The sequence below is a fragment of the Crinia signifera genome, chromosome 3, assembly GCF_055691185.1.
Source record: "Crinia signifera chromosome 3, ASM5569118v1, whole genome shotgun sequence".
NCBI lineage: Eukaryota > Metazoa > Chordata > Amphibia > Anura > Myobatrachidae > Crinia > Crinia signifera.
In genome coordinates this window covers 59,535,663-59,559,478 of record NC_139219.1, presented here as the reverse complement: position 1 = coordinate 59,559,478, position 23,816 = coordinate 59,535,663, and the positions used below count along the sequence as shown (strand labels likewise).

At 43.9% G+C, this 23,816-nt stretch overlaps 1 protein-coding gene across 1 annotated transcript in view; it reads right to left on the bottom strand.

Moving 5' to 3' along the window:
* Positions 1-9,164: 9,164 nt before the first annotated feature.
* DTL (denticleless E3 ubiquitin protein ligase adapter) overlaps positions 9,165-23,816 on the bottom strand; it is a 20,053-nt gene continuing 5,401 nt past the window's right edge. Inside the window, exons 5-15 of the mRNA XM_083175869.1 lie at positions 22,265-22,385; positions 21,874-21,939; positions 20,647-20,762; positions 20,373-20,446; positions 19,400-19,503; positions 19,137-19,241; positions 17,799-17,911; positions 16,640-16,729; positions 15,706-15,838; positions 12,027-12,814; positions 9,165-9,839 (exon numbers count right to left, since the gene is read on the bottom strand). Coding sequence (XP_083031995.1) covers positions 9,774-9,839; positions 12,027-12,814; positions 15,706-15,838; positions 16,640-16,729; positions 17,799-17,911; positions 19,137-19,241; positions 19,400-19,503; positions 20,373-20,446; positions 20,647-20,762; positions 21,874-21,939; positions 22,265-22,385 — 1,776 coding nt within the window. The 3' untranslated portion in view covers positions 9,165-9,773. The remainder of the gene's footprint in view (positions 9,840-12,026; positions 12,815-15,705; positions 15,839-16,639; positions 16,730-17,798; positions 17,912-19,136; positions 19,242-19,399; positions 19,504-20,372; positions 20,447-20,646; positions 20,763-21,873; positions 21,940-22,264; positions 22,386-23,816) is intronic.

Sequence of the window (23,816 nt, the reverse complement as noted above, 5' to 3'; positions counted from 1 at the left end):
GTGTCACCCTTACACCCCGCGGTGATTGGTGCTGTACTTTACAGCACCAATCACCTCCGATCCCGTGTCACCGGCGAACGTTATTCGCCGGTGACACAGAAAACGCTGTGAATGGCTGTTCACAATGAACAGCCAATCACAGCGATGCCGCCCCCCCTGGGCATGCACGGACATGTCTGCTGTCAGGGACAGCAGACATCGTCCCTCTGTCACTGCGTCTCTAGACGCAGTGACAGTTTTAAGCCATGACGTATATATACGTCAACGGTCGGGAAGTACTTCCCGGCCATGACGTATATATACGTCAAATGTCGTGAAGGGGTTAAAGAGTTGGACGGTATTTTGTCCTCTTTCATATGGCAAAATAAACGTGCCAGGATAAAGATGGCTACTTTGTGTAGAGACAAAACCAAAGGGGGGCTGGCCCTGTCCAACATGAAACTGTATTACCTGGCTTCGCAACTTACGCATATAAGCACCTGGATACAGGACAGAGACCCCACTGAAGAGGATAGGGAATTGGCTGCTCAGTATGATAGGCAATGTTCCATGCGGCAAATTATTCTTTCGGGAGGCCTGCGGCAGGGAGTGCCCCTTATTATTAGACAATCTATACTGGTGTGGAGGGCGGTGCATAAAATTTTACAGTATCAAGGGATAGATCCAGATACCCCTATTTTCTCACTTGAAACTACTACAGCAATTAAGGCCCTGCAAGGAAGGGAGATATGGGGGAAATTTGGGATCCGGACTCTGGGCCAGATATTTAAAGGTGATCAATTTAAATTATTCGAGGAGCTGCAGGAGGAGTTTCAGCTCCCTAACAGTATGTCATTTAGATATTATCAGATTAGGAGTGCATTGTTAGGTGGTAGAAGGGACTCTCTGCTCCAGATTGTGGATTCCCCTTGTAAACTTATGCTTATACAGATAGGCCCCTTAAGAAGACTGTCAAAAATATATAGATTTTTATTAGAAAATTGGCAGCAGGAAGATCTCCATGGCCTGAAATCTAAGTGGGAGAAAGATATTCCCGAGCTAGGTCAGGCTCCCTGGACCGATATATTGGTGGCACCAAGTAGAGCCACTACTTTGGCGCGCATCCAACAGGTGCAGTTTAATATTTGTCATAGGATTTATGTTACCCCGGAAGTGCTGGGGAAGATATCTGGTACTCAGTCGGATGGTTGCCCGAAATGTAAAATACAAACGGGGTCCTTTTGGCATCTGCTGTGGGACTGTGATGTTCTTCAGCATTTTTGGGGTGACGTGAAGAAAGTGATGGTGAATTTGGGGTTCGTGCGGAACGAACTTACTCCGGTATCCTTGATTATGGGCAGTTGGGAAGTGGGGTCCTGCCCCTCCGAAATCAGAGGACTAGGGCGAAATTTAAAAGGTAACCATCCTCACCTGTGATCTGTTTGCTTGTGTGTTGTGGAGTTTAGATGCCGAAAAGGCCTTCGACAAATCTTTGTGAGTATCTTTTTGCAATCTTAGAATATAGAGGTTTTTGTCTTTCGTTTATAAACTTATGTGTATGGTATAAAAACTACAGTGTGTATAAAAGGTCAGTGAGTTTCTGATCTCCTGAAAGACATTTCCTACCCCATTATATTACTTATTACTGCATTTAATATCATCATATAGGAAATAATGCAGTGGAAGAGCTCTGTGCCAAATATAGGCAGCTCATGACTGGATGTGTGCCAGAGTACCATGTGATCAGCTCACATACAGTCACATGCACCTAGCCAACTATATGATAAACACTAGCACTCTGGGAAATGTGATAATCCTCTATAAACACTATACAAAAATTAAACAAACGTGGCAAAAACAGCTATTTAGGGCTCGAGTTAGAACAAAAAAAGTAGCACTTCTGTAAAACCATGTAGCATTGCAATGTCATAGGTCATACACACGGGGAGATTTGAGCTGGGTTTATAAGCAACCTGGCTAGTTCTCTTTGAAATGGAGCACAAATGTCTGTATGTATCCCCCATGGCGATAGCGATGTGCGGTCCAGTACAGTGCTATAGTCAGGCTAGATCATTCAAGCCTGCAGTATATATCTAGTCATCGCTGGAGTTTTCTCACCAGAGAATACTGGCCATGACAGATCACTGTGTGCTGATCGATTTTGATAAAGTGGACAGTGATATACAACCAGCTCCTACCTTCATTTTTCAAACCAAGCCAGTAACATAGAAGGTAGGAGCTGATTGGCTGGCTGTTTATCACCTCCAAGTTATCACTTTTTGAAGCTTGATCCATCTGGCCCTAAATCTCTCTATACAAAAGAGGCGAATTATACTTACCGATAATTCCTTTTTCTTCATAGAGATCCCATGGCAGCCTTAACACTGGGATATTCCCATCCCCCATAAATTCAGACAGGACATTTTTCTCTAGGACCGCCCACCTTGGGTATAATAGCCCCCTCCTTGCTCTCCTCTGTGTCTTTTGAAGTCTCCGTAACACTTGTCCTGGAGAAAAACACAACATAGCATAATACACAGGGAGGGTAACCAATGGCTGCCATGGGATCTCTATGAAGAAAAAGGAATTATCGGTAAGTATAATTCGCCTCTTTCTTCTACGATCCCCATGGCAGCCTTAACACTGGGACATACCCAAGTAAACACACGGGAGGGCTGAATTCATGCATGTAATATTTATTCATATATATGTAGGCTTTTAAATAGCCAAAGTAGCCTCTTGTAAGACATGCTTTCCAAAGTGGGCAGTCGATACATTAAGTGCGTAGTGATTCGAAAAGGTATGAACTGACGACCAGGTAGCTGCTCTGCACCGACGCCTTCGCCTTATTTGCCCAGGAAGTGGAAACTGCCCGGGTAGAGTGTGCCTGAACAATAGGAGGAGCTGTTCTACCGGCCTTCTTGTATGCAAACAGGATGGTTTCTCTGATCCACCTGGATATTGTCTGCTTCACTGGTGCCTTCCCTCTTTTTACTCCTTCTGGAATGACAAACAAGTGATTAGAGGTTCTGAAAGGCTTAGTTCTTTCCAGATAAATGGCTATAGCTCTGACCAAGTCTAGAGTATGCCAGGCTTCTTCCTGCTCGTTTTGCGGATTGGTACAAAACTGAGGTAGTGTTATCTCTTGGTTCAAGTGGAAAGAAGAGACGACCTTAGGGACAAATTCTGGGTGCGTACGTAGAACTACCCTGTCTGGAAATATTACCAGGTATGGTTCCTCTATCCACAAGGCCTGCAGCTCACTGACCCGTCTAGCGGAAGTGACTGCAACCAGGAACACCACCTTCCAGGTGAGGAATTTTAGTGCGCATTCGGCTAGAGGTTCAAACGGCTCCTTAGTTAAGGCCGCCAATAATAGATTCAAGTCCCAGGGTGCTACAATGGCCTTGATTGGTGGTCTGATTCTCTTCATCGCCCTACCAAACCTTTTGACCATCTTGTCCTCCGCCAGCGGCCTGTCCAATAGAACACTCAGCGCTGATGTCTGTGCTTTGATCGTGGCCGTGGCTAAACCCATTTGAAATCCTTCAAACAGGAACTGTAACACCTTGTCCGTGGGAATACATGCAAAGTCTCCTTTGAATTCACCCCAGGTAATAAACTTATTCCAAGTTTTATAATAGGCTGCTGAAGAAACTGTCTTCCTAGCCTTCATCATCATCTCCGCCACTTGTGGCGAAAGATTGTGTTTCTTCAGAATCTGCCGCTCAATTTCCATGCCTCTAGACACAATGCTGCTGGGTCTTGATACCACAGTGGCCCTTGGCTCAATAGATCTGGTCTGTTCGGCAATCTCCAAGGTTGCTGTATTGACATTCTCAGGGCATTGGTATACCAGGCCCTCCTCGGCCAATGCGGCAGAATTACTATCACCTGCACCTGGTCTTACCGTATCTTCTTCAGTATCTTGGTTATTACTGGGAAGGGAGGAAAGACGTAACCCAGGTTGAACGACCACCTGATCGCGAAGGTGTCCAGTGCTTCTGCCTGAGGATGCCAAAACTTTGAGCAGAATCTGTTCACCTTTCTGTTGGTGGCTGTGGCCATCAGGTCCACTTCTGGCACCCCAAACTTCCTCACGATCTCCCGGAACACCTCCTGGTTTAGTTCCCACTCTCCAGGCAGTATCGCCCTGCGGCTCAGGAAATCCGCCACTATGTTCTCTTTTCCTGGAATGTAAACTGCTGAAATCGACAGCAGATTTGCCTCTGCCCAGTTCATGATCTTTTCCGACAATCTCATCAACCTCTGACTTCTGGTTCCCCCTTGGTGATTTACGTGGGACACCACTGTCACGTTGTCGGACATAATTCGGAGATGAGAGCCTCGAATTTTTGTTTTGAGCATAGATATTGCTTCCCAAACAGCCTGCAGTTCTCTTGCGTTTGAGGAATTCTTTGCCTCTTCCTGAGACCAGTTTCCCTGGACTGACGATTCACCCATGTGGGCTCCCCATCCTGACAAACTGGCGTCCGTTGTCAGTATCCGGAAACTTGGATTCTCCAAGCTGGAGGATCTGCTCTCCAGATCTTCTAACCACCATCTCAGGGATCTTCTCACTGGTTGTGGCAGTTGTATCATATGATGGTCTTTGTACCCTCTTTTCAACAGTGGAAGCAGGTGCCACTGTAACCGTCTTGAGTTCCACTGTGCCCAGGGCACAATCCTTATACACGACACCATCATCCCCAGCAATTGAACTGCTTTTAGAAGTGGGATTCTTCTCTTCAGAAGTATCCATTCCGTCAGCTCTTTTATCTTCGCACCTCTTTCCAGCGACAAGGCCACTGAGTACTTTCCCGTGTCTATTCTGACACCTAGGAACTGTATCATCTTGGTGGGATTGAATTGACTCTTTTCGTCGTTTATTATCCACCCCAGTTTTGTCAGAGTTTCCAGAGTAAGCGATAGGCTCAGTTTTACTTCTTCCGCCGAGTCCCCAGCAATTAGCTAATCGTCTAAGTATGGCCAGATCTGGACTTCCTTTTTCTCAGCTCCGCCATTACTGTGATCAGAACCTTTGTGAAGACTCTCGGTGAACTTCTCAGTCCGAATGGTAGGCATGTAAACTGAAAGTGCTGACCTGCCACGTAGAACCTTAGAAACTTCCTGTGACCTCTGCATACTGGAATGTGGTAGTACGCGTCTCTTAGGTCCACTGAGGCTAGGAACTCGTTCCTCCTTATGCCTGATAGTATTGACGTTAGACACTCCATCCTGAACTTTATCTTCCTTATGAAGTAATTCAGCTCTCTTAGGTCCAGGATGGTCCTGAACCCACCTTTGGCTTTCTCCACTAAGAAGAGATTGGAGTAAAAGCCTTCCTTGTGTTGGGTCTGTGGCACCTTCTCTATTGCTTTCAGCTTCAATAGTTGCTCTATCTTTTCCCAGAGTGCTGATCTCTTCTGCCGATCTTCTGGTACTCTTGACTTCATGAATCTGCTGTGAGCTGGGAACTTTGCAAATTCTATGTGATAACCCTCTTGAATTATCCCCAACACCCACTTGTCTGTTATGGTGTCTCTCCATTCCTTTAAAAACAGTGACAGTCTGGCTCCTACCTCCAATTCCCGAGGATAGTCATGACCTTCCTCCTCTATCCGACTGGAATCGCCCACGAAAGGACTGACGAAAGGACTGCCTTGAAGTGCTGGAACCTCTTCTATAGTACGGCCTGCCCGGTCTGTACATCTTAGACTCCTTGTACGACTGTTTGGATGAAGTCGGGTAAGGGAAACGATTTCTTCTATCTTGAGGAAGCCGAATCGATTTTCCTCCAGACAACTTCTGGATCATTGTGTCTAATTTAGACCCGAATAGGAACTTCCCCTCAAAGGGCAGCGTCGCTAGTTTATTCTTAGAGTTGGCGTCCACACTCCATGGTCTAAGCCATAACGCTCTTCTGGCTGTGACCCCAGCGGCCATAGTCTTCGCTGAGAATGATACTGAGTCTAATGAAGCCTCACATAGGTAGTCTATTGACTTTTGCATAACTTCAAGGCTCTTCAATAAGTACTGCTTGGATATTTTCTCTTCAACATCCGTATGGAGGTTAGACGCCCATAGCCTTAAAGCCCTTGCCACAGATGCCACTGCCACCGTGGACTTCAGTGCCCCTGCCGAGGCCGAATGGACCTTACGTAAGGCGTTCTCAGTTTTCCTATCCATGGCATCTTTAAAGGCCGCCGAATCCTCCACTGGGATGGTGGACCTTGATGTAAGTTCTGCCACCGCGGCATCCACTTTAGGCAGTGAACACCAGCCTAGGAACTCATCATCCTTGTATGGGTACATCTTATCGACCCGATTACCCAATGTTAATTTCTTGTCCATATTCGTCCATTCCTTGGCGATCATATCTCTCACCATGGCGTGGACTGGAAATGTTCTCCCCTTTTTCGGTTTTTCATCATATAAGGGGTTTTTCACTCCCGACGTACTAGGCTCTTCCTTGTAATTCATCGCCTTATATATATTCTTTAGTATACCTTCAACCAAATCCAGATGAAAGGTTCTGGTTTCCTCTAACTCCCCTTCATCTGTGGAGTTATTCTCTGGCTCTTGATGCTCTATTTCGTCAGCTGAGCCCTCTTCACCACTGAACCCCGCCTGAGCTCTAGATCTCTTTGGTGTCTTTGCCTGCAAATATTCATCTTTGGAGACAAATGAGTCCTTCATCCACGCCATCAAGTCTTTGAGAATCTCTGATTGCTCAGCCTTTCTCTCCACTCTTCTCTGTCCAGCTTCACATTCGTCACATAGTGATTTATTTTGAGCTGAAGCAAATAGTTTATCACAAGACATACATCTAGTCTCCACAAACTTCTTTTTTGCCGTTTTCTTTTTAGGAATTGTATCTTCAACAGGCACACTATAAGAAAAAACTACACTAAGTAACTTGTAAAATAAAGAAACTAATGCCCAAAACCAAAGGGCTTACCTCACTGGGGCATCAACCGGCTTGTGGGGAGGTGTATCCATAGCGCTCTCTGCTTCAGTGCTATCAAGTCCAGAATCCTAGAATAGCTGCACATGCTATTCATCCTGGCGTTTCTTTAAATAGGGCGCCTTAACCCTATGATCGCCGCTTTTCCTATTCAGGATGGCCAAGCGGAACAAAAAATGCTTCCCCTTGTTTCCGTGGGGAAGCATTTGCCAGCGCACCTCCGGCGCTTGTGGGCGGAAGTGACGCGCACCGCACACTTCCGCCCCTTCTGCCTGTCCTCCGGAGCGCACAGACGCGGCTTGCAGCTCGGTCTGATGGCTCCCTCCTCCTGCTGCTGCCCGCGCCATAGCGCTCTCTGCTTCCCAGCGCCTGACAGACACAGCGTGCTCCCGCCTGCAGCTTCTCCCGCTGGGTATGTACAATTTCGCATCTTTGGGCTTTAACAGCGTTTCTCATAGGGACAACTATATGAGCTAGTGTCCCTGTACAAGGCAGGAATCCATGCATAAGGGCAGTATACTGACCTTAGCATCCTCCTCTCCCCGGGGAGCCACCCCATCACTGTATAGAGGTAACCCTGCTTAAACAAAATTAACAACCTACTCTGTCCTACTCTAAACGGAGACAGGAAAAAAAGACACAGAGGAGAGCAAGGAGGGGGCTATTATACCCAAGGTGGGCGGTCCTAGAGAAAAATGTCCTGTCTGAATCTATGGGGGATGGGAATATCCCAGTGTTAAGGCTGCCATGGGGATCGTAGAAGAAATAAAAGCAAAGAATGTTTAAAATATGTCTGTGCTACTTGTAGAAGCAGTTGCACCCCATGTCTGGTTTGTTCCATCCCTTACATGATTTGTCCAATAAGCAAACAGTGAACTGATGCCTACAAGTAACTGCGACAATCCATCACATCCCATTAAAGTCCCTGCAGACTCATTACGCTCTCTTTTAAAAAAGGCAGCCAGCTTGACAAAGCAGGGTATGTGGTGGAACATAGGAATGGTATACCGTGGGCAACAGACCATTCATTCACATGGGACGGTATGTGTCCCTATGCATTCTCCCCGGCTGTGGGCCACCTATATCAGGTGACACAAACACGTGAGAGATCTAACATTACAGATATCTGGGACATGCACTGTGAGATTATGGGCAGGATGTTATAAAGTCTGCATTCAGCAGACATGCGGGATCCCAGCTGATCTTGAACGTTCTTTTAAAGGAGCAATCATTTACAAGACCATACTAATCCTTGTAAAGGATTGCCCCTTTAAAATAATTCGAGTTAGCCCAGCATTCCGCAAGTCGGCCAAGCTGGGACTTCATTACATCCTGCCCGGCTATCCGACAGGAACTTTATCTGTCCGTGTATGCCCAGCATTACCTACTCTGATCATCTTTCGGGAGAAGTGGATGTGCTATTGGCATCATTTTCTTAATGATTTGTTGGCTACCAGATCAGTCTTACCCATTTTCATCATTTCATTCAAATGAAAACATTTTCAAGTGCAGATTTCCCCCCCCCCCCCCATGAAACTACATGTAATATCCCGCTATATTAGGTTTAGGAAAGGTGGATTAATGATATAGCAGTGGTGTACAAATGGAGAGCCTAGGCATCACGGGTTGCCACAAGACACTTGCAGAATGCATCACATGCGATCCTGCCACCTGTATAGGTCCCGTGCGGCTCAAAGGATGGCCATACCAAGCAGTTTGAGCAGTGTACGGCCCACCTCAAAAAATTTTTTTATTATTTATGGTCAGAGCGATAGATAAAACCAATGCTGGTGGCTGCCAATCAAAGCATGTGGACAATTAAAACTACACCTCGCCCCCTTAATGAGTAATTAGGCACTTTGAAGTTTTTAATTATCCAAGGGTGAAAGTGCAAAGTGATGGAAATGGGATTACATGGTAAGGGTTTATTGGGGTGCTTTATGAGTTTGACTAATGTATGGGGGGGGGCCTTAAGAAACAAATGTATGACTTGTCCTAAGAAAATGGTATACATCAACCTTAAAAAGGAATCCAATGTTGTTGTATGTTCCAAATTGTATTACCAACTTTGAAGAAGCTGTCGGATGCGATAAATCAAATATTTGTGTCCTTACAATAGAGCATCTACAAAATGGCTACCTCTAATGTACATTACCAAAGGAGCTGCCCAATCTCTGAAATAAACACAATGCAAAACATTTGTAGACGTATAAAGCAGTCATTATTTAGGAGCTTTATATTTATAATTATTACATTAAGATATAACAGGGTAGTTAACAATTGCGCTGTACAACCACAGACTAATATAAACAATCTTGGCATCTATATAAAAGTCAACAGGAAAAGCATAAAAACATTTAAAAAAACAGTAAAAGCATTGAATTGTAGTAAATGGAAATCGTGTAATACTAAACTTTACAGCCTGGCTACTAAAAACAGTTACACACTTGTGTTTAATTATTTAAAAAAGTGCTATAGATCACGGGATCAAGTAGATACCTACAGTTTGACATTATAAAATGCTTGAGGTAACATTCAAACAGCTTATATCTTGTTAGAGGCGTCCTATTTCTGAATTTAAGTAAATATTCAGAAATTGCATGGCACCAGACAGGAACAGTGTGGAGAGTATTCAGTGTGCATGAACACCGCTCAAAGCTTCTTCCAGAGCAGTAGACTTCGGATCGAACTCACTTTCCTTATTGCACAATACAAACACTACTACTGTTTAAACAGAACAGCAAAGTATTCCATGTCTGCAATATAAAAAGTCTAGTGTAAAACTCCTGAAGTTTCAAGAAAAGTATCTTTGCTCCAACCCAGCTGGTTACTCTGGAGACTTTTTGTGGAAGTACATGGAAATTTTTCTTGAGGAACCTGGTGTTGATGGGACCTGAAAAAAGCAGAAAAGGACATCATTAATATTTGTTACGGTTATGCACCCCAGCATGCATTGCCACAGTTTTAGCATTTCCGAAAAGTAAAACTGTGGCAAGGCATGCTGCGATTTGTATTTTAACATCTGTAGAGCTACAGTTTGCCCTTGCCTGTACTAGGATAATACCACACAAAAGGAAAAGTGAATCTGGTTAGGTCTTCGAAAGCATGCAACCAAAACTTTGCCATTTTGAAAATATATTCAAAGGTTATTTTTTGTCACCTGGGTGTAGATTGCAGGGTGATTGTGAGCAATTTTCAGACTCTACAACAGCCCCAAAACCTGCTGCTCTCTACAAGCCCAATTTGATCATTTTGTTCACTAGAGATGCCTTGTCAGCAGAGAGGACACTCATACCCCTTTCACACCGCCCATCCAGCATTTTTGAGTGCCGGGTCATTTTACCGGGTGCATTCCCAATTCATACAAACAGCAAATTACAGGGTTAAAGCTTTTCAACCCAGGAATTTGCTGAAAACCCCAGGTTTTTCTATGGTGTGAAAGGGTCAACCCGGCTCACAGACCCTGGTCAAGACAAGGCTCGGCTACCTGGAATTTAAGGCCCAGGTTGACCCTTTTCACACCAAAGAAAGACCCAGGTTTTTCAGCAAATTCCAGGTTTAAAAAGCTTTAATCCAGTAATCTGCTTCTTGGTGTGAAAGGGTTATAATTGACAGCCATAAGAAGCAGCCTATCATTTACCTACACACTAGATCAGGGTTTCTTAAACTATTTTGCACAAGCATGGTAGCATTGCAGAGAAACAAAATGATGCGAATTGTCTGAAATAATCTGTTGCATTATCTGACAGATTACAGAAGTCATCCTTAAATCAAGGCTGTACCGGCTGAAATGCATTGGGAGATGCATCAAACTTTCCTACAAACTACTGACAGTCATCCTCCAAAAGTCTCCTCCCGTTAGGGAGTGCAACCCGCAGAGTCCCCATAATCTCGAGATACTGACAAACCGTAAATCACACTCCTTGACTAACAATGTGGAGCCAGGCTAGTAGGAGTGCACGCGTCGACCAAGCCAAGGCTGGAAATCCACTTACGGACAGCAGAATGAACCATCGCACAGGCAGTGCAGTGGTACATCTGAACGGGGTAAGCAGCTTGACAAAGAGACACCGCGTCCAGCGGACAGTGTGACAGTTTCCATCTACAAATCCATCTCCTATAACTAAGAGCATTTATTTCCATTAACCCTTCCCTGCCCAGTAAGACCACTGCGGTTACCTGAGAGGAACTGAGGGGTAGATTTATTAAGCTCGTTGAAGTGATAAACTGTCTGGTTTTTATCAGCGGCCAATCAGCTCCTACCTGTGAAGTTACAGGCTTGGTTTGAAAAATGACAGGTAGGAGCCGATTGGCCAGTGATAAAAACCAGACAGTTTATCACTTCACCAAGCTTAAATAAATCTACCCCATAGATCCCAGGTTAGGGACCTGGGATCTTATTAGTGTATTTAAAATAAACCAAGTTTACCAACACATGTTTTTATAGCTTGGTTCATACAACTAATTTACACATTACTGGTCATATACTATAGAAGGTGAGCGCTTAGTCCTAATCATAATTACAGAAGTCATAAGCCTGACAGTCAGCAACATAGAGTCGCAACCCCAAACAGAGGGTCAAGACCCACAGTTCGAGAACTGTTCTAGATGATATAAGGCAGGCATGTCCAAACGCTGGCCCTCCAGCTGTTGTGGAACTACACATCCCATCATGCATTCCCATAGTTTAAAAGCATTCCCCAATAGCAAAACTGTGGCAAGGCATGCTGGGACTTTTAGTTTAACAGCTGGAGTGCCATAGTTTGGACATGCCTGATATAATGTCTTTGTAGCAAAGAGACAGGAAGTTTCAGATCATGTGATCTACGGTTCCTTAGAGTCTAACAGAAAAACTACTTAGGAATTATAGTACAGCAGTATCTGATGTTGCAAAGGGTTTATGCCACATGAGGTCACAAGTACAGTTTGTGCCACAACAGTCTGTCCTGGTTAACCTTTCCTATGGCATGTTGTATCATACATTAAACTCCTATACAGGCATAAAAAAAAAACCCCGAAAGGTATACAGATTAGAGAGATCTGAATAGGAAATGAGTGCGCAGAAAAACCAGATACTCACAGATACAGGAGAGTTAGTTATACTTCTTGCTGGGGCCTTCTTAGCACTTCCACTGCGAGATGATGGGCTATTACCAGCCTTGTATTGTGCTGTCGGCTTATCAGATTTTAATTTGCTTCCCAATACAGACAACCAGTTCTTTTCAGGGGAGCTGTTCTCCTTGTCCTGTTGTCCAAGCCTTACATGAGCAGGTATAGTAATGGGATTGTCAGAGCTTTCTATGGAAGAGCTGGAAGCAGATCTCGGTTCACAGTCCTTGATCAGATCAGGAAGATCCAACGTCCTGACGTCACTATTTCCATCACTGCCCTCAGAGGAGCACAGCTCCAGCCGTGCCTTCTTGACTCCGGGTTCCAGCTCTATCACACAGTTGCAGGGATGGAAGCATTCATGTTCCACATTTTCACTGCTGGTATCCAGGCGTCTCTTCGCCCTCTTCTGATAGGGAGGTGGCGTTCTAGTATTGGAGCTTGCGGGGTACTGCTCTACCGGCGTAAAAGCTTTCCGCGGTGATGGGGTCTTCGTTTGGGCCACTGGAGTGCGGGTGACCCAGTCTTTGATGGACATTTTAGAAATAGACAGCTGTTTGGGAGACCCGGCGGAGGTTCCCACCTTCGGCCTTGTTGGAGTATGAAGCTTATGGATTGGCATGAAGGGGGATGTCGGAGTTCCAGATGACATTGGGAGATCCCCAGTAGGACTAGGAGCACAGGTGGCTGGAGTAGGGGAAGACATGAATTGGCTGCTTTGTACAATGGTTGATTTAGCAGGTGTGCAAATACTCGAAGCTGTGAATAAAAATATGGTCACTTATGGCTTTTGTACAGAAGCGGTCACATGCTAATCTAGCCCTGGTGGGACAGGCATTTGCTTCACTCAATGTTTATGGGTGTCCGGTAATGAGGTGTGGTGATATAAATGCCTCGGAAGCAACTGGCTAGTACCACAGCCAGTTTTACACACTATACGAGCTCAAGTGTTCCCGTGGGCATTATATACAGGTGCAGGCTTAGACACTGCTGGAAGTTTGCAGAGTTATGAGATCTGCATAAAAAGGTAGGTAGGGGAGGCACTGCCTGACCTTATACACTTTACTCCAGGAGTATTTGTGATAAAACAAATTAGAATACAATAACATTTTTGTTACTGTAAAATATGGAAAAAAATTTCGAATATGACAGGAGAGGTTCTGTCTCACCTCAACAGTGTAAAAAGCAGAACTTTCATATGAAAGCATGTTCCTCTATTAGAAAGAATTGGACACTGAAAAAAAAAAATCTCACACATTATGAAGCGGTTGCCGGACAGGGTCCTGACAGTCATTTACCCGACGTCGGGATCCTGATTGTCCAAACACCGACCCCCATGAGGGAGAATAGAATAGGTGGCGAGTGTAGAGAGCCATCGTGCCCGCAAGGGGCTTTGTTGCGCTCACCATGCTTTCTGAGTCTGGCCAGTCGGGATCCCGATGTCGGGCTAATGACTGTCAGGATCCCGACTGTCGGACCCCTATACCACACCCTTATAAATCACAAGTACCAGATTTATCCCAACCAGGTGTAAAGCTGGGTACACCACTTTGATATCAGTGGTATGGTTGCACTAAATATCATCTATTGCCAACACTCCCTGCCGGGAGAGAAATCTTATGAGATATTATTTGCATGTATATATATACGCTTTCTTGAGAGACAGATTATCAAGTTTTGAGACTGCTTTAGTTGTTTGCTGATTTTTCTGCACCTCACAGAGTAGGAAGAGTGAGGCATAAGTGCACATTAGCCAGTTGATAAAAAATGACAACAGATTAATCTTTGTCTCGATATATATTTTTCAAAAGAACAGACTTTTTCTAGTCTTTTCCTATCTATGATTCTTTTTCCTCCTTTTTCTTATCTGTGGGGATTTTTCGAATTGCACTTAAGGGTGCAGTGCACCGCTCATCGCCCACCAATACTGTAAAGCAAGTGGGAGAAAGCAGCGTGTACAGACACCCAAAAATGCGATATACTTGTCCTTAATCTGTACACTTTCAGGGTATAAACCTCATTGATTGAGGGTAGACATCCCTGCAAGGGCACCGCCAACCAGGGAGTCACCCACTCTAACATTGAGGGACTAATATCCTAAATTTATTTCACACCCAAAATCTGCAACTGTCACACGGACAGACTCGCTCAATTGTAAGGACTGGTAGAGCCAGCCCGGTAAGAACAATCAGCAGCAGTCACCGTGGTAACAAACAACCTGCAGGGGTGTACTTACACTAGCTCGGTCCTACTTTTTATTTTATTTTATATTTTCTGGTGTTCTACATACCAATTCTTGGTTATATGAAAAATTACTCTCTCAAGAAAAGCGCATTTACTCTTCTAATTCCTGAACCCCAATTTTTAGATAAAAGGGATCACCCTGATTATTCTTTCTAAGAGAATATAGATAAGAGATTAGGCCTGATAAGCATGAGATTAATATCATTGGTGTAAGATCAATACAATAAAATATTCGCGGTCCACTCCATACACTGTGGTACCTCTACCCCCCAAAAATATTTTTATGTGTGATTGGTAGATACCAACTCACAATAATCTTAGAACTCATATTAAAATAGAGTTCAAAAGGAGGAAAATAAAACTCCTTGTATGTTCAATGTGTGTTCGTCTTGTCATGTTATTGAGACAAAAATAGTTTTAATGAATATATGATTAAACGTTAAGTTTTAAATTCAAAGTGTGCCCCCAAAAAAAGAGAGTACTTTCTCTTTTCTCTTGTTTGTACTACATATTACTCTCAGGGGAGCACCTCCACAACATTTACGAGTGCAATAGCACGTGATAAACTTAAACCGTGGATCATTATATATATCTTTACACAAATTATACTTCAAATTCTATGTGGTACTAGTGCACAGGTTACCAGTCCCCATCCCCTTTCCCTATCTTTGAAATACACCACTTTGATATCAGTGGTATGGTTGCACTAAATATCATCTATTGCCAACACACTAAACCAGGCAAGTCCAACGTTGGCCCTCCAGATGTTGTGAAACTACACATGCCAGCATGCTTTGCAATAGTTTTAGCATTCTCTAATAGCAAAACTGTGGCAAAGCATGCTGGGATGTGTAGTTTCACAACATCTGGAGGGCCAACGTTGGACATGCTTGCACTAAACGATATTCAGGGATGTCCCCTGGACCCTCACCGAAAATGCGCTTGCTGACTAAGTGATTAGATTTCACGGAGAACATTTAACAACCCACGGGAGCACGTATCAGTACAATATACGGGGTACACCCTAAACCAGGCATGTCCAACGTTGGCCCTCCAGATGTTATGAAACTACACATCCCAGCATACTTTGCCACAGTTTTGCTATGAGAGAATGCTAAAACTATTGCAAAGCATGTTGGGATGTGTAGTTTCACAACATCTGGAGGGCCAACGTTGGACATGCCTGCCCTAAACCATAGTCATATCCTTAATATAGTTATCGTGCATAGAGTTTGATCAAAATAAGTGGAATTCTGTGCCCAAACACATTGATTGGTAGCCAAGTGGGTTCAAAGCTACTCAGTCTTGGACGGACTGTACATCTATTGTACTGTAGCCTAATAACCTAGCAGTAAGTGACGCTATTACTGAGCAATAAATGACCACTGCAGCTTCAGAATACTCACCTACAGAGGCGTGTTCACTTTTCCGACGAGTCCATCCTACACAGTTAGTTTTGTCCTCTTCTGTCCCCTCATTGTCATCTCCTCTTTTAAGCCGCCAAACTCTGACCGTGTTATCGTCAGAACAGGTGGCAACCTGCAAAATGCACAGAGCGCAATAATTAAACAGGAAACACTACTGTGAATAGTGAGAACCTCAGGAACACATTATATGGATGTTATTTAGACGTAGGCTTTACATTCTCTAGAGCAAGGTCAACCAAATCATACATCCGCAGCCTATGCCAGCAATGGCAAGGGTTCCTGTCCCCTCATACAGTTAACCTTGGAACATGCACGAAGCACATACGCAGCATGCATCTATTAGAATTACAGTGTCTTTAGTAGTGCAGGTGTGAGATAGGCAGCAATAATGAGAAGTCATTTAGATTGAATTAACCTTGTTGAAAATAAAGCGCAAAGCAGGACAATAATAGTGTCCCAGATATGTGGTAAGGGTTACAGGACGGCAATTAACACTCATTTAACCCCAAGGAATTTATAAGAAAGCCACTTCACTCTGGGTGGAGTCAACCTGATCTTTATAAAACCTTTTTTGTAAACCGCTAAATCTAATTCCATATTGCAGTTTCATATGAAACCACCATTTTGTAATTTGTTTATTAATTGAACACTGTGCACATCAAAAATGCAAATCTAACAGATTAACCAATCAAGTTGCCAATTCACAGCACGAGACCGCACTACAGATAGAGAACCCTAAATGACAGTAACTTAGTAAAAGGTTACATTAAAACCCCCCTAAGCTCAGTATCAGGAGAATACAACATTTACAGTAGCAGAAAATAAGACCGGAATAAAACCATTTAGATTATTGTCATTTGTTTTACTAATTGAGGCAAGGGACGGCAATCAAAACTAAATCCATAAATCTAACCTTGGTAAAGTCAGATGGACACCAAGTGACAGAGGTCACTTCTTGGCTGTGCCCATGAAGCACCATGGGGTGAGCCTGAGGATCAGACACCTGAATCAAGACAAAATAAATATAAAAAGTTAAACTGCATTCACCACAAAGTTATCTGTATAAAAGGCAGAGGCCTAGAGCAGATTCAGAGGTCAGAGTTCATGAAACATCATGCACACCCTCAGGAGCAGAGGTGCTAAGCCTTGGGGAGAGAAAGTATCATCCAAACCACCCCTGTGATTTTTAGATGACCGTCTAACACAGCCGTTGGGAGCCGATTGGCTGGCACTAACACTTTGCACATCTTCGTACGCCTGCTTTTTGGTTCCTTATGTTCTTTATCATAGGACTACTGTAGCTGGACTAATGTAATTAACCCTAAAGCTAGGCCTTCTCATTTGCACAATTAGATCTATATTTACCCGATCTGTTTTATGGCAGAAATCAATTCAGTGAGTTTAGAGGCTGGGCGTGACTCCTCTGGGAGCGATTGGATAGCATTTATGAAAATACTGGCTGCAATGCATGTTGGGAAGAACTGGGCAGCTCTGTTTTTACACTGAAATTCAAGGCTTAGAATAAATCTAGGACACCTCCCACCCCAACTAAAAATCTTGCTGCCAATTTTAAATCTGCCCCATCTCCAGAGCAACATGGATTTGCCCTGCTGCCAACTGTTATATTATTTTATTGCCAACAGTCAGGTTGTCAGGTAGCGGCTGATCTAGTGCACATCACGGGACAATCAGCTGTGTTTTGTTTGTTTTTACTTTGGTACTCATCTTTGCGGCCACAGCTTACGCTATGGAACTTACGTAGTGCAACCCGCACCCATCTATTACCTTTGGGTCCACGCCACCATCTATTACCTTTAGTAAAATTGTGGTGATCGAAGCAAGACACCGAGCCCAAAGCGTGGCGAGCGAAGCAAGCCCGCAAGGGGACAATGGCAAAGATCAATGCAATGCCCCCCCCCCCCCTTCTTTAAATAGGCTGTGCGAATAACAACCATTACGAATTATCTTTTCTAACACATACGCAAGAACAAGACCAATAGGAGTATTGTTTTAGTCCATATTATGTGCACACTGACAGCTGAGGCAGTTTCCCTACTGATAAAATCACTCACCTGCCAGATGTAAGCACTATGGTCACTAGAGCCACTAAGCAGGAATTGTCCATCAGGACTAAGGCTGGACTTTATGTAGAAGGTAGAATTCTGATGGCCGCTAAACACAGACACTGAAGAAAGCGTGAAGAAGAAAAAAAATGTAAGTTTGCATGAGGAAGCAGTAACATTTCCATCCTCTGCTTAGTTGACAGAACAGCCCAGGTTTCTGCGAGATCAAAGTAAACGCTGTCAGGTGTTTCTCCATCACCAACCTCCCATTAAAGCCCTGTGATTTGGTTCTGGCTTCTTTGAACCCAATCCAATCTTTGCTATAAACTGAGAAACCTGCATGGTGAACAATCCACCATCCTCTAAATCAGGGATTGGGAACCTTTGGCCTGCTAGCTGTTGAACTACACATCCCAGCATGCCCTGCTAGAACTGTAGCAGGGCATGCTGGGATGTGTAGTTAAACAGCTGGAGAGCCTAAGGTTCCACATTCCTGCTCTAAATACTGAAGTCAACGTGGTCAGGAAAAAAAATAACATTCATCCTTAAGCTGTGTACACACAGTGCAATACCGCTGGCAATATGGTCGCTGAGTAACCATATTGCCAGTGATTTGTTTGTGCTGTAGCGATAAATCGCCAGGTGCGCGCTCCAGTGTTCAGCCCTTTATTAGCAGTTTCTCTGTGGCTCCCATGGCAGAGCCTCCTGTTCATCAGCGACCATATCTGTTCGGGGTGCCGGACGGGGTTCCGACAGTCGGGGTCCCAACAGTCATTTACCAGATGTCGGGATCCCGACTGTCAAAACACTGACAGACGGGTTCCCGACAGCCACCGGCTATTCTCCCTCATGGGGGGTTCACGACCCCCATAGAGTGAGAATAGAATAGGTGGAGAGCGTAGCGAGCCACCGTGCCCGCAGTGTGGTGAGCGCAGCAAGCCCGCAAGGGACTTTGTTGCGCTCGCCAAGCTTTCTGAGTCCGGCCAGTCGGGATCCCGATGTTGGGCTAATGACTGTCGGGATCCCGACTGGTCGCTGATGAAAACTGGACACTGAGCAATATATTGCACTGTGTGTACACAGCTTTAAAGTTACCTAGTTCGGACCTAAATCACAAGTATAGTTAGAAGTATGCCCACACTCTCTGCAAGCCAGGATTCAAAGTGTCATTTTCTCAAGATAAAAGTTTATACTTTGTTCTGGGAGCCCTATGTACCAAACAGATGTTGAACTAATTTAGCTCTAACAAAAACCAGTCACATTTTTATATCAATTCTCAGATATGGCCAAGTCATCTATAGTAGTGTTAATAGGCTTGTAATAAATTATATTAATTTTTCCTCTTACCAGGATCACTCTTCAGCCCGGCTATGTTAAACATGTAGATATTATCATCGGTGCAGCTGGCAAACAAGCTGGTGCCAGTGAAGTCTAACAGCAGACTGGAATAACCTAAGGGAGAAAGGTGAGGAATGAATATTCACACAATGGAAACACAGCTTTATGTATTACTGGATATCTATTAGTTCTGTAGACTAGACAGGACAGACCATGCGGATACACACATTGAGGGCTTATGATAATGAATTTGGGAAATATATAACAATTACCAAGTTTCCTTGTGCTGCAGCCAGGATAGGGAAAGGATTTTGCAGGCATCGGATCCTGTCGGTAAGCAGTGTAATTTTTCCTCAAGTCCCACATTTTGATAACACTGGAAGAGAAGATTCAGGGAAAAAAAAAAAAAAAAAAAAATAATCACATTAAACTAAGTCAACTCAGTTTTACAAAGCATGAAGACAGTATGCACTGTAGCATGATAAAGGAAAGTGATGGGATACGTCCTCAGTACGGACTCCTACATGGGTCAATACGAAATGCTGAGCACTTAGATAAAGCCATTGTGCACATTTGCCAGCTATCCAATATTGGGGCACATATATTAAGCCTTAATAAGAGATAAATGCAAGTGTGATAAGGAGAGCCAATACAGATCCAGCCAATCACCTGCTAACTGCCATGTTACAGGCTGTGTTTGAAAAAAAAAAAGTCAGTAAAAAGCTGATTGGCTGGATGTTTCTCTCATCACCCTTGCATTTATCTCTTGTTAAAGCTTAAGACATCTGCCGCAATACATCTGCCCCACCCATTGTGCATTACTGAACATAGTTCTACTTAACATAGGCTAGGCAGCAATAACTACATTCTTATTGAAATGCCATCTTGCTTTCCAAAGTGATTTCTACAAAGTAATGGATCTCTGACAGACACACACTAGATAAAAAAAAAGATGCCTGCCATTTTTCACCATGTAGTGGAGATCACTTGCCAATTTTCCAAAATAGTAGTCAAGAACTACACAACCTACTGATCCACTAAATATACAGCTCTGGTAGAATAAACAATACAATGTATAGGTGCATACGCACTTGACAATTCACTCTGTGACCGATTTTGTCAAGGATGACCCTTGAACTCCCAGGCAAACAATACAATGCACAGTGAACAATATCATTTAGTAACGTCATCCGCGCCAGAATCCGCACATCTGGCCACTCTACCCGACTTCCAGAGACTACTTACCCATCAACAGCTCCTGCTGAGATTATTGTGTGTTCATCTTGAAAGATCACCACAGTCACACTCTGCTGAGAGTCCTACAGGGAGAACAGCGAAAAATGAGATTGTACTGAGTAACAGCCACAACATAGCAAAGTTAGCTGATCTGGATTACACAAGTGAGTCAGTGCATTTATTCCAGCACCACAGGTAGTGTAACAAACAGTATTTACAGCCATCTGTAACCGCTCATGTTTATGATTGGCATACTAGTTTCACATCTACTTAAGTCATTTACCACAGACGGAGCGAGTCCTCTGACAGAAGGTTTTCGCTTCTTTACTTTCAAAGGGGTCTGTTTATCCAGTGCATTGTGAGCCCCTGTAATCTGGTTCACTTGCCTATAGAATCCATCTAAAAAGATTTTAAAAAAATCATTTAGTTTTAAGTCCACCAGTAACTACTACAATATCAATATTTTCCAGAAGCTGCAGCAGGTTTCTTATTGGGAGGACAAAACTATTGTACTTTACTGAGTATTGAAGGATAAGATTCTCCACCACTTCAACTTTCCATGTTTAAAGAGCATTATATTGAATATAATGCAGCCTTGCAAGGGTTATGCCAACACAGCAGCTTGAGCCCCACTGCTCCTGCTGTAGCTCAGTCACCCACCTGCTCCATTCACTGATCTGCACTTGCCTCACTACATTTATTGGAACGGCCCAGGACCGATCAATCGTACTCCAACCTCTTATTTGTCCTGCACACCTTTCTGCTCACACCACTCAAGTTATAATTTCCACCACCACTCAATTGCATTTGATGCTTACCCTTTATTGTTCTGTCACTATTATGTGGATTATAGTAGTGCCACAACCATTAATTATACTCCGTTCTCACTGCAAGGCAAATTCCTGGGTATAGCATGTTGACCCGGCAATTTGCCTTTTAACACAGGTTTTTTTTCAGTGTGAACGGGTCAACCTGTGACAAAATTCCCGGGTCCCCAATTATTCTTTTTACCAGTGTTTGAGATCCGGGTATGCAGACACAGGTTGACCCGTTCACACTGCAAAAGACTGTTTTAAAAGGCAAAATTACCAGGTAGAACTGCTTTATCCGGGAATTTGCCTTAGCAGTGCGAACAGGGAGGGTCTGGGGCCGCAGTGTCCGGCATTAAAATGCAGGGTAAAAGCTGTGTAGTTCACACTCGCAGTGAGAACACGGCAGCAGTTGATTTTTGTTCACTTTGCTGTGTGGATATTGGATTTTCTCCTACACTTACAACCAATCCTCTTCAACCCTGATCACCTTCAAAAACCTGCAATCCATCATAGCAATTTTGTGTAACTGTAGTTCTACCTTTATGTAGAAATGTCTTTAAAACTTTGAAGAGCGCTCCAAAGCCTTGTGGCACAGTTAACATTATTATTAAATTATACAGATCCATTTTTTTTTTCTTTAAAGCAAAAAAGTTTCAGAGAACCATCAAAACCAGTTACAATAAGATGGGATAACTTGCCTTTCTTGGTGCACCGCATATCCCAGATCATGATATTACCGTCTCTTCCTCCAGTGCTGAACACAGCTGTTCAAAGAAATAATAAGGTTCAATATATGAACTTGCTTTTCAAAGGACATACCACAATACCTCTCTTCCCCAGACCCTGGGTCGAAGACACCCTAAACACATTTGTATCGACAGCTAAAATGGTTAAGCCATAATTGCCCACGGTTTTCAAATGAGTCAGTGAGTAAGGACTGCACCTGTGCACCTGCTGGGTGATATAGAAAATTAGAACTGTGTGGGGGTTCCTGATGACTGAGGTTGAGAACCACTGTTCTGTAGGTTATTGCAGAACAGAGACTGCTTCAGCCAAGTTAAAGTTTAATACAAAAAAAAAAGTCAATACCTTTTTCAAACTTTGAGAAAGCAACAGACTTCAGACTGCACTGATGCCCCCTGCATTCACCTATAAGCTCCCCGGCCTTCACATCAAAGATTTTTGCAGTCTGGTCCCCAGAAGCTGTAACCTGAGCAATACAGAGAGCATATAATATTCTTCACTGAAATATTACATACATATACAGTACACTAGAAAGCCTGCTCGAAGCAAATGCATTGAAGGCTAGTCTGCTACCTTGTGATTGCCTCTGTGTGCATGTGTGTGAGAAAGATGAAGTTACATGCATTGCCAACAGATGGCAGTGTTTTTTGGAGACACACACACAATCAGACACTAAGGGGGGTATTCAATGTGTAGGTCATGGCGGTCGAGCAATGTGTTCAGCTGTGCAAATGGAGTACCTTAACAGCCACCCTTCATCACACCTAAATTCATCCTAATTTGAGGCAAAAATCAACATTTTTCTTTGTAGACCCATAAAAATACTAAGTAAAATGCACAATGTATGGAAGCCAATACTGGGCCATTCAGGAACATAGACCATAAAACTCTACTAGGGCAGACACTGAATGGCCAAATCTATAAAGTACTGCAGGCTGTCAATCCTGAAATAATTACATAAAAAAAAAAAAATGTAGGCATTAACACAAGATGCTTGAGCAGCTCTTTAAGCTGTATTTTGGGTGAGTATCTGAAGAGCTCTCTATTACAATACATAAGACATGGGTCTTCAAACTGCGGCCCTCCAGATTTGTGAAACTACAAATCCCAGCATGCCTTGCCACAGTTTTAACACTCCCTGGTACTTGTGTACAATCACGGCTCCCACGATGTCCATCGTATAGGAAAAAATCGCATCGCATGCGATTTTTAACAGAAATGCATCCAAATGCATTGAAATTAGTACCAAACATGTTCAATGGCCCCCAAATGTCATTTTTGAGGCTGTACCACCCCCACTATCAACGCGAACCCGAAGCGTGGCGAGCGCAGCGAGCCCGCGAAGGGCGGTGGTACGCGTCCTACGACCTTTTTCATACCCCCACTATCCACGTCGGCGTGGAGTTGAGAATAGAAAGTGTGGCGAGCAAAGCGAGCCCCGCGAGGGGACACGGATAGCTCCACAGGTATACGCGTCCCCTCGCGGGCTTCACAGGTGTCCGCGTCCCCTCGCTATGCTCGCCACACTTTCTATTCTCAACTCCACACAGACGTGGATAGTGGGGGTATGAAAAGGTCGTAGGACGCGTACCGCCGCCCTTTGCCACGCTTCTGGTTCGCATTGATAGCGGGTGTGGTACAGCCTCAAAAATGACATTTGGGGGCCACTGAACATGTTTGATACTAATTTCAATGCATTTCTGTTAAAAATAGCATGCGATGCGATCGCATGCGATTTTTCAAAAATGCTAAAAACCTCCAAAAATCGCATGCCACTACATTTGGCATGCGATGGGAGCCGTGAAAGTACACAAGTACCCACTCCCTTATAGCAAAACTGTGGCAAGGCATGCTGGGATTTGTAGTTTCACAACATCTGGAGGGCCGCAGTTTGAAG